Raw genomic sequence first — 10,806 nt, forward strand, 5'->3', positions numbered from 1 at the left:
TAAATAATCAACAACAGCAAAAACTTTTACATTACAACGATTAACATTTTAAAGTAACACAAAGTGTGTAAACACTGTATTTATTCTTTACATCAAATGTAAAATAAAACATTTACAATTGAACTACACACTGTGTAGACGTTCCAAAATTCTGTAGCATCTGCTTACTTCTTTCACACTAATTTAGTTAAAGGTGTCCTATTTCTCCGCATACTCTTCGAGTCGTACTAGCCATTTCTCCCAAAATGCCATAATCTGATCGGAGCGTAGGAAGTGAGCGTGTGCAGGCGATCCATCTTTGTAGGCAACCACAATTAAACCGTTTTCTACCTGTACATAAACAGCATGCATGCCATGAATGAGAGAATGAAACTCCAGCAAATTATTTAAAAATAAAGATGCTTTATATTGATGTGTACCTGGTAGCTATAGTTGTTGTCACTGTTTAGAGCCCCAATGTACGCAGCTACTTGTAATGGATTATCGTACGTATTGTGAAGAAAGGGTTTAGGTTTTTCTGAGGTCTTCCAATCAATGACACACAATGAATCTCTGTGAAAGAGATTATAAAAATTTAAGGAACCAAAACATGTAACATTTTCAATGTATGTGACAAATGATCAGGAAAGTAAATATTCATATACAAAAAACACAATATTGAATTTGTTTCACTATACAATTTTAAATATGGCACATTTAAATACTAAAAAAAAGAATATTGTATCCTTTAAATTAATGCATCCTACCTGTACTGTGCAACACAATCTACGATACCCAGGTACTGTAGTTCAGAATGATACACAGCACTCTCAATAGCTCTGACTCCTGTTATATCATTCAATACATGAGATACACTCTCCATATATCCGGCCGCCTCTGATGGACACTCCATGTCCTCCTTAGAGGAGGTTTCCTCCGTGAAAGTTTCCTCAATGGCAGCATGGAATAGCTTTCCCTGTTTGAAAAGATCTAAACACAACGCATAAATTAGATGTAGCTCCTTTGTAATGTGACAAAAGAAAAACAATAAGTGTTCTTACTCAAGCTGTATTCTTTAAACCCATCCTCCCCGAGCTCAGCAATCATCCTTCTCTTCCACCTCTCCAGGATAAAAGCCTGCTCAGGTGGCATGGTCTTCTGCAGGATCTTGGTCACACTGGGAATTGATGGCTTGGTGGAGTCCTTCTGCAAATTTATACGAGCCAAAGGTCCAGGCTCATACTGAGAAGGACCTTTGGCTTGGTTTAATAGTGGATGCAGGTTTTTTGGTACTTTTTGCTGTTGAGAAGGCGGTCTGGATCTTATAACAGGTCCGTACAACTGATAATCCTCATCCTCAATGCTTGCAGGAGTCTGGGAGCTGGTTTTTGATGACACCACCGCCCGCACTAGAGATGAATATCTTTCTGTGTCAACTGTGCTGTATTGACTGACCTTTTTGCGTGTTCGCCATTGACAGCTAGTTGAAAAGTTCTCCACGAGCGAGAACTGACCAGAGGGAAAACACATTGATCTCACGCTGTTACGTTGTATCAACAGCTTCAATACCTTCATTGTGATCTCTGTTTGTGACGCTGTTTATCTTATCTGTTCGTTCCCTTGACGAAGATTAACCCTTATTGTGCATATCTTGCCTTGGATACTAGATTAAAATCAGATAGAAAAAGTTTGGGGAAAATTGGCGAAGCATTGCTTGCTACATTAGCCAGTTTCAGTCGGAGCGAACAGTTTGAATTGGATCTGCTTTAATGATTGTGGGAAATGTAGTTCTAATGTCACTGAAATTACATAGAACACCTATGTATAAAACATCATTTCCCACAATGCTGTTCGTTGACATGAACCGTGTGAATTTTGAAAACTTTATTTTACTGAGAGCACGCACACAAGTCATAAGCTTTCGGAAGCAAAGAGGCTTGAAATATAAATGTATTGGATTGAGTTCTTAATGGAAGCTTTTTAATACGGTCGACGTTGCTGGCATCAAGTGGTTGAAGTAATAATTATAACTCAATTTTTATTTCAAAATTACATATTAGGTCTGTAAAATTATGTGTATTATTTTAAACGTTTTCAAAATAATGTTTTTTGACACGATCAACATTACGTTTTATAAAAAAGACTTTTATTTTGATGTGGTTCCAAAAAGTCTAACCGGAAGTCCACAGTGACAGACGAATGTGAAAAGTGAAGAGCAACGGGCTGCACTTGGAAAGTTTTAAGTACACTTTGCTACAATTTCCAGAGACAAACATCTAACCAAAATACATTCTGATCATGACATCCATCTCAGCTGACAGCGATAAAGAGAAGGTAATGCAATTTCTATTTATTATTGACACAGAAGTTGTTTATTAGCAATGTGTTACTTTGAACGATTCATTCTGCTCGATCAGTTCATAACCGCCCATGTCTGTTTTGCACAAACAAAGTAGTAAATGATTACAATTCAATTTGTACTCGCTTTAACAGTATTTTAATGGTAATATCACTTAATTTATAAAGCACAATCAAATACAACAGCTGTTGACAAATGTGCTGTGAAATAAACAGTAAACTTTTTTTAAAATTAAAAATAAGTAAATTGAGTAAGTATAAAAACCATGCAACCGACTGTTTTTGGCTTTCTAAGTAAGATTCTAATTTGCATCAAATTAATTTTCCATTTAAATCAGTTATTCTTGAGAAAATCTAGTAACTTAGTGTAAGTTTTGTGGAGCACGTGACTGCATGACGTTTTTAGCCTGAAAAAGTAACATTAGAGTAAAATGTAATTTGAGTAGTTTAAATTGCCTGCATTTGAATAACGTTCTCATTATATCTGCATATGCTATAGTTACTTTGTTAAGATGTTTTTGTGTGCTTTCTCGATTTGTCTTAAAAACTGTTGCTTTATTAAGCTGCGCGCCGTGTCAGTCGACTTGAATATCGACGCTTCTCTCATCATTGACATCCCTGACGCCCTTTGTGAACGTGACAAAGTCAAATTCACCGTTCACACCAAGGTAAACATAATAAACAATTTTAGTAGATTACACACGTTCCTGTATTAGGCTGTTGTAGGGCATATTATCATCTAGAATAGTAGCAGTCTATTTTTTTATGATTGTGACATTTAATCTCATATGATTTGTTATTCACTTCCTCTCAGACTACACTTAGTTCCTTTCAGAAGCCGGATTTTTCTGTGTCACGTCAGCATGAAGATTTCATTTGGCTTCATGACACTATTGTGGAGACTGAGGACTATGCTGGCTTCATTGTAAGTCTTAAGTCAATGTTTATGTTGTGTCTACAAAACGACTTAAAATGCATTTCCACACTGCTACCTGTGCTCTACCACTGAGCTATACAGGAGCATAAATCCTTTAATATCCGGATTGCATTTCTTGTCTCATTTTGAAATGACAATTTCACTATGATGCTTTACTGTTTTTTGCTTCTTTAAATGCCTTAGATCCCTCCTGCCCCACCAAAGCCTGACTTTGAGGGTCCCAGGGACAAGATGCATAAACTGGGAGAGGGGGAATCCAGCATGACAAAGGAGGAATATGCAAAAATGAAGCAGGAACTTGAGGCGTATGTCGAATTAGTCGTTCTATTCTCATTGTATTTAATCATGTATGTGCTTTAAGTCTACTCTTTATGTATTCCCAATATTTAATTGTGTATGTGAAAATCTGTATGTCCGTTCAGGGAATATCTTGCTGTTTTTAAGAAGACTGTGCAGGTTCATGAAGTTTTTCTTCAGAGACTTTCCTCCCATCCCATCTTAAGCAAAGACAGAAACTTTCAGATATTCCTGGAATACGACCAGGATGTGAGTATTCTTTTTGGATAGAATTCTTTTCTCTACAGACCAGGAAACATAGTGTTAAGGAGAGGGGCTGTTGGCTTTGTTTGCTTCCTGTTAAGCTGCAGTGTTGGCAGTTTGTAGTCAATGGAGAGAAGGCGGAGGATGAGTGTATAAGATAAAAAAGGGAGGGGGGATATAACTCCAAGAGCTACTTCCTGCTTAGTTCAGCACAACAGCTGTCTCTGACTGGACAGCATTTTTTTTTTGCCTATTCATAAAAATTCTCTTAAAATTCAGCCATAACCTGTATCTCTTGTATTGCATTGTCAAGGGTGAATAACTGCTACTAATAACACAGAAAAGTGACATTACTGGATCTTAGCCAATATTATTAAAGTGTTCTGGTTGGTTGCTTCATTGCATACCGCTCTTCTTTTCATGGTTTGTATAGCTCAGCGTAAGGAGAAAAAATGCCAAGGAAATGTTTGGTGGATTCTTTAAGTTTGTGGCGAAGAATGCAGATGAACTCCTCGTCTCAGGGGTCAAGGTCAGTATTACATTAACTCTTGCACAGGTTAAGCTTTTGTCTGTGAAGCTTTTTGTAAACACAGCTTGAAAAAGTGCTTGTTTAGTCTTTCATGCTAATGTTTTGTTGTAGATGTTTACTGCCAATGTACTGATTGTCATTTTTGTGGTTTTTTTAGGAGGTTGATGAGTTTTTCGAACAGGAGAAGACGTTCCTGTTAGATTATTCTGTAAAAATCAAAGATGCCACTACTAAGGCTGAGAAAGTGACCTATTCACACAAAAGTAAGACTTTATTGTTTTTTTTTCAGTGTTTTGACTATGATTCATTAATACAGATTCATAAATGCTAAGTTATGTTGTTGTCTTTCTGCTCTTAGACGTTGCTGATGATTATAATCATATTTCTGCGACTCTGAACAGCACTGCTGCAGACAACAACACCGTCTTGAAAAAGTGAGCAACATATTTTGCGCTCAAGATGACATTTTGCATTTAACGGTTAAAAAGGATAGTTCGGCCAAAAATGAAAATTACCACACTGTAAAGAAAATGCAGCATGATTTAAATAGGGATTGACCGATATGGACTTTTTCGTCCCGATACCGATTTTTGTTTCATCAGCCTTAGCCGATGACCGTTACAGACCGCCGATTTTCTTGAGCCGATACTGCTTTTGCTCACTCAATTTACATCATAAAAATGACACAATGATGCCAAATGTTAGTCTTAATTTAAAAAAGTAAAATTTATTGAACGATGATCAGCTGTTTGGCCGAGCTTTCGATGTTGTCATGGAAAGGTTGGTTGTTTTTAGTCACATGACCTGCAATCGCTTGCAGCTTCCAGCCCTTTGTCTGTAAATAATGCTGGAAAAAATCAGCGAATACAGCAGCCATGTATCGGCCGATGCCGATACATATAAAACTCGCAAAAATCTGCCCAATATATCGGTATATCACTAGATTTAAAACAATTTGGTTTTGCAAGTCAATTCAACCTATTATTTTCAGTTTTGACTTGTCATAAGTTGACATAACAAGTTGAAATTGTTTAACTTAATTTGTTAAGTTAAAGTAACATAAAATATATGTTGATTTGACGACAAATGCTGCATTATTCTTAAAGTGCTTTTATAAGGCTTTTATAAAAATTACATTAAATATCTTTTTTGCTGATATGCAAGGAAAAATAGATCTAAAGTGTACTTAACAGTTTATATAACTTACATTTTTAATGGTGCATTTCTTCAAAAAACATTTTTTTATGTTCTTTCTATTTTGTTGTCTAGACACTTAGAAAAAGTTGCTGAAGTGTTTGAAAAGCTTAGAGTGAGTATCTCTATATTCATAAGATCACAAGTACCATGCTCTTGGAGGTAAAACTTTTGTTTTGTTTTCTCTGTTCTTGACGTGCAAGTGTGTGTTTTGCAGAAACTGGAGGACAGAGTGGCATCGGATGAGGAGCTTAAACTAACAGAGCTGCTGAGATATTACACCAGAGACATTCAAGCAGCTAAGGTGAAACTTCCCTCTATTTTTAATTCAGTATTCAAAGTTAAAAAATATTAACACATCAGTTCTATTAAAGCTGCAATTTGCAACTTTGTTTAAGTTTTTAATATAAGAATAAAAAATATGTTATTTAGCAAATATCTCTTTATCTTAGTCCGATTCACAGCATTAAGCATATGATGATTTATTATTTAGTTTTTGGTCAGATTTTGAAGGCAATGTCATTTGTTTCACAGAAGCACAGATTAGTACATAAAATGTTTTCTTGGTATTTCGTATGTTCTATCAAGCAATTAAAAAAAAAAGTACATAGTAACCTGCAATTTTAATTTCAAACAAAGATGGTGATAGAGAGGCAAATGTTACTGATTGCAGCTGTAATGAGGCAGGAGCAGAATATTATAAGTCTGTTAACCCACTAGGTGTTGCTGTTGTATGTTTTGCATTTTATTCTAAAAAAAATAATTCTTTTTACACTGACAATGTTCTGATATAGAGTCTTGATTCTGGCCTGAGCAATAAGACTGCATGTCCACCAAAGTATTTTAAACTTAGGCCAGCAAAATTTTGTTATAAGAGATTAAAAAATTTCAACAATTTTGATAACATCTGCTTGTCAATGTCACTTTTTAACAACCATTCAATCACAGTAGTGGAGGGGCAGGTCAAATACCACCCAGACCAGCAGGTTCAACTGAAAAACAATGCTAAAGAAGTACCACAATATAAATTTGTGTAAAACAAACTATCAGGGAAATCAAATACTGGTAAAATTAATTTGGCAGATATTCTTTATAACAACAACCAAGGCGCCCTAGCTGAAAAGCTGTTGCACATGCAAAGCATGCCCACCGCTGCTCTTTTGAAAGGAGCGCCTGGTGTTTTTTCAGTTGCTTAAAAATGCTTTGATGGACACACAGCCTAACACATTAGAATTCCTTTAGGACCTTTTGTACAGACGGGCACGGGCGCTCTCCGATTACGAGAATTCCAATAAAGCTCTTGACCGGGCTCGTCTGAAGGGTAAAGACATTGCACTGGCAGAGGAGAACCAGAAGCAGTGTCTGCAAAAGTTTGACAAGCTCTCTGAGTCTGGCAAGAAAGGTATCTATCTATCTATCTATCTATCTGGTCTGAATTTATAGTGTATAAGAAGTTTATGTTAGTGTGATGTAGTAGGTGACCAAAAGTGCAAAGGTTAAAAAAAGTGCAAAAACAGCTAAATGTTGTTCTTATTGCTTCTATTGTTTACCTCATTTGTAAGAGGCTTTGGATAAAAGCATCTGCTAAATGACTAAATGTAAATCCCACCAGGATTAATTGACACTTTGTTAATGTAAATTGATTGGTTTTGCAGAGCTTACCAGCTTCAAGTCAAGGCGTGTAGTGGCCTTCCGCAAGAATTTGATTGAGATGGCTGAACTGGAAATAAAACATGCCAGGGTAAGAATGATGGGGTTGGCTTTGTGTATAACACATATCTGGTTTGAATTATGTTGACTTTAATTGTTCTCTCCCTTTTCTCATCTTTTGTTTTATCTCACCTTTACACCCACCACAGAACAGCGTGTCTCTTCTGCAGGGAAGCATAGAGACGCTCAAGAGCAATTGAGTCACATGATGAAATCACTGGAGTAATTGCAGCACCTTGTATTGTTACTGACCATATACTGAGTTGATCCCGGATGTGCCTACTTTACATGGCCCTAATGTGGCTCAGTTACCACTCGAAAAACCCTGAGATAGTCACCATGAGCAGAATGTCTTTACCATGTTTACACTTTTAACTGCCAGAATCTTGCAATATCTGACTGAGGGCAGTGACTTCTTCCATGGTTGTGTTAGCACTTAAAAGCTCTCTAGTTTTTGGTCTGTTATGTTGATTTGTCATTAATGCAAATTCATGCTATCTTCTTTCTTTTTAAGTTTAGCTTGTATCCGCTAAGATATCTTAGTTCAGATTACACTGACATATATAAACACTTACACAGACAGAGTAAAATGTGCTATTTTTTCATGAGCAAGTTATGACTGCAGTTTTGTACCCTTCAAATGTGATGATTTATTTGTCTTTTGCATTAACACCGGAAAGTTGCTAGATGCTCATTAACTATAACATAAAGATAAAACACTTGTATGTGTTGTGCGTGTTTGACATTGAGAATTTGTAAAATAGGCTACAAGTCTCTTCAAAATATACAATACAGTCGATAAACATTTCTCTATTGATCCAAAGTAAAAAATGAATGTGAAATGGGAATGCCATAGTATTAATTTACAATCAAATTCCAAGTCAATCTGCACTCGCTGTGCTGTCATATTAAATCTGTTAATATTGTAATTTCACGTTTATGTTTTAGATGAGTGAAAAATTGACTGACCCTGACGTTTCTGCTTTTAAGAAGGCAATTCTCAATTATCTGTTATTATGACATGATTTGGTAAAGGCTGAAGAGCCATGAATAAGATGGTGCTTATTGTCTGTGTGTATGCAAAAGGGGAGCTGCATGTTGCCCCTGAGACTAAATTTGGATTATACATGGATATTTTTTCATCTAGTAAAGTATAAACAAGTATTCTTTTTTTTTTTTTTTGCTTTATTGTGCATGTTTAAATCATTTCTCTTTCTGTTGTCACTAATACTAACAGTCTAAAACTAACTACATTTAAAGTCAATGGACCAAAATCTGTGTAAAGTTTGGTTTTGTGTAGTGCCACAAAAAATGTGTATGCCATGATGGAGATTATGTTTTGTAAAAGCTCAGAAATATACATTTCTAAATGAATGTATACGTTGAAATGTCTTTTCTTATAAAAAAATTTTTTGTGAAAACTTGCAATAATTAAATATATCTTGCTTTCCCATTTCTGGCTCTTTTGTCTTTGCATTATTGTAATTTGTAACGATCTTGAAATTATTATAATCAAATATTTCTTTTTAGTGATGCCTTTGAAAAGATGACCTTTAACCAAGTTTGAATATTGTCCTTAGCTTATCAAATGAGAATTTTAGGTCAGAGTGCCTTGCCCTGTCAAATGATTGTACCTGCACACACCAAAGAGAAGACAACAGGATAAAATGCAGTTTTTCCACCATCCCTATAAACAAATAAGACTTAATAAAACTCACAACTTGCGTGCCTTAGGTGATAATATATATAGGCTTATGTTTTAGATATCATGTCATGTGTCAACAAAGTTAAATGTTGTGGTTGATTCTGCAGCTTGCTTGGCATTTCAATATTTGTTTTTTTCCTAAAGCCTTATAGGTAGATCTTGTGAAATGAGCAAGAGAATTAAGCTACATGCAGCAGTTGTAAGTGAATGAAAGGATGAAAAGCTGGACACAGTTAATTAAACTGAAGTACTCTACAATGCTATCTAAAACTCAGTGGAGAGCATCTGTTCTGGGCCATTAAAACAAAAGTGCTGGTTCTGTATGAGTGGTTGTACTTCAAAGCTGATGGTGTTTTGGGGCACCAGTCTCATAAGTAACTTATGAAACAACAATGCACAAACATTAAACCTTTGGGTTACAGACATGTACTTTAAAGCACAATAAATTAACAAAAATGAGAATTTTAAGGGTTGAAGCGTTAAAAATTGTCTTTTCTTTCACTTTTATTATGTCAATTCCGATGTTGAAGTGATCATATTATGAGGAAACACATTGTTATTGGATACTCGGGATAAAATAGTTTGAAAATCTGACATTTGGTTATATACTGTCCATGTGATGTATACTATAGATCAGTGGTTCTCAAACTGGGTGATGGGCCCCACTTAGAGTGGCACGAGGTGGTGCCATGGTGCCCCAGTTTTATGGCAATTTTATAAAATACATTAATTTATCATAAATTCTGTGTAATTAAACCTCAGAGAAATAACAATATACTAACCAACAGCACTACATTGTATAACTAAGTATGTTTTGTTTAATTCATATTATAAGTTTAAGATTGTTTTATGTAATTTTCTTTGGGGGGGGCAAAAAGTTTGAGTATCACTGCTATAGATTGTCGTTTTCTATACCTTACCAACTTAACCGGTTTATTCACTACTCTCGATGTACTTGCAGAAACCTTTCTGATTAAAAAAAAAGAAAACAAATTGACAAAATTCAAACAGTAACAGTAGCCACCTCATAGTCATTTAAAGCTTTTTTATTTACAAATATTTATTTTTATGTTTTCAGTTTGCTTTCTTTCAATTTTGTCAACTAAAGCGTGCAACTGAAGTAATGCAATTTTCTGTCATATTCAGATTGTACTGACAGTTATTCAGAAATAACAAACACAAAACTGGCCAATCATTTTATAGTAGTCATCTGACGAATCATCATTTGACAACTGTTTTTGCTGCAGTTCACTTACAAGGCAAACATACCACGTTGACTTGACCTCGAATAGCTAACCAATAAATTTTTGAGTCAACAGTAAAACTACAGTTTGATGCCGACATTTCCATTCACATGTGACATGTTATAAAACTAAAAGACTATTATAAAGCAATTACATTTAGTGAGCCACTGTTTGTTGTTAATGTTAAAATGCAATTGGCATACATTGGAATACAGTATATTTATGGTGATAGTGAGCTCATTTTTTAAGTATTCTTTTTTACTGTAGCCAATGTTACACAGTAAGTCTCGCTGGCATTTTTTTGTAGACCGAATCATTCATGATATGGGTAATCAGTTTTATATGACAGATGCAACAGTTATAGACAAACGAAACTATAAAGGAAATGCAGCTAAAATAACTCAGTCATGCATGTAACACTATCATGTACAGTATCTACAGAGAATGCTCACATACAGTATAGAAAATTAGCATTGTAAAATCTGTCAATACACAATGGCAAAACATTTCACATGGAACGTGATTATTTGTAAAGATCATTTTGGGAGAGGCAAGGAGTGTGACGCAAGTGCGTGGTGATGTGGCCTAGTGTTACCTTTTACCACCCTAT

At 35.3% G+C, this 10,806-nt stretch overlaps 2 protein-coding genes across 2 annotated transcripts; one reads left to right on the forward strand and one right to left on the reverse strand.

Annotated features, from left to right (window-relative positions):
- Positions 1-191: 191 nt before the first annotated feature.
- On the reverse strand, positions 192-1,723 carry mgme1 (mitochondrial genome maintenance exonuclease 1). The gene is made up of 4 exons (XM_065296431.2): positions 1,041-1,723; positions 747-969; positions 420-552; positions 192-330 (listed from the first exon to the last, which is right to left on the reverse strand). The coding sequence occupies exons 1-4, from the start codon at positions 1,552-1,554 to the stop codon at positions 199-201; spliced, it is 1,002 nt and encodes a 333-aa protein (XP_065152503.1). The 5' UTR covers positions 1,555-1,723; the 3' UTR covers positions 192-198.
- Positions 1,724-2,134: 411 nt separating this feature from the next.
- On the forward strand, positions 2,135-8,703 carry snx5 (sorting nexin 5). Its single transcript, XM_065296430.2, has 13 exons — positions 2,135-2,313; positions 2,901-3,005; positions 3,152-3,262; positions 3,458-3,579; positions 3,697-3,820; positions 4,248-4,343; positions 4,501-4,606; positions 4,702-4,777; positions 5,613-5,652; positions 5,755-5,841; positions 6,780-6,939; positions 7,193-7,278; positions 7,397-8,703. The coding sequence occupies exons 1-13, from the start codon at positions 2,278-2,280 to the stop codon at positions 7,445-7,447; spliced, it is 1,200 nt and encodes a 399-aa protein (XP_065152502.1). The 5' UTR covers positions 2,135-2,277; the 3' UTR covers positions 7,448-8,703.
- Positions 8,704-10,806: the final 2,103 nt, after the last annotated feature.

The sequence above is a fragment of the Paramisgurnus dabryanus genome, chromosome 20 (assembly GCF_030506205.2).
Source record: "Paramisgurnus dabryanus chromosome 20, PD_genome_1.1, whole genome shotgun sequence".
Lineage (NCBI taxonomy): Eukaryota > Metazoa > Chordata > Actinopteri > Cypriniformes > Cobitidae > Paramisgurnus > Paramisgurnus dabryanus.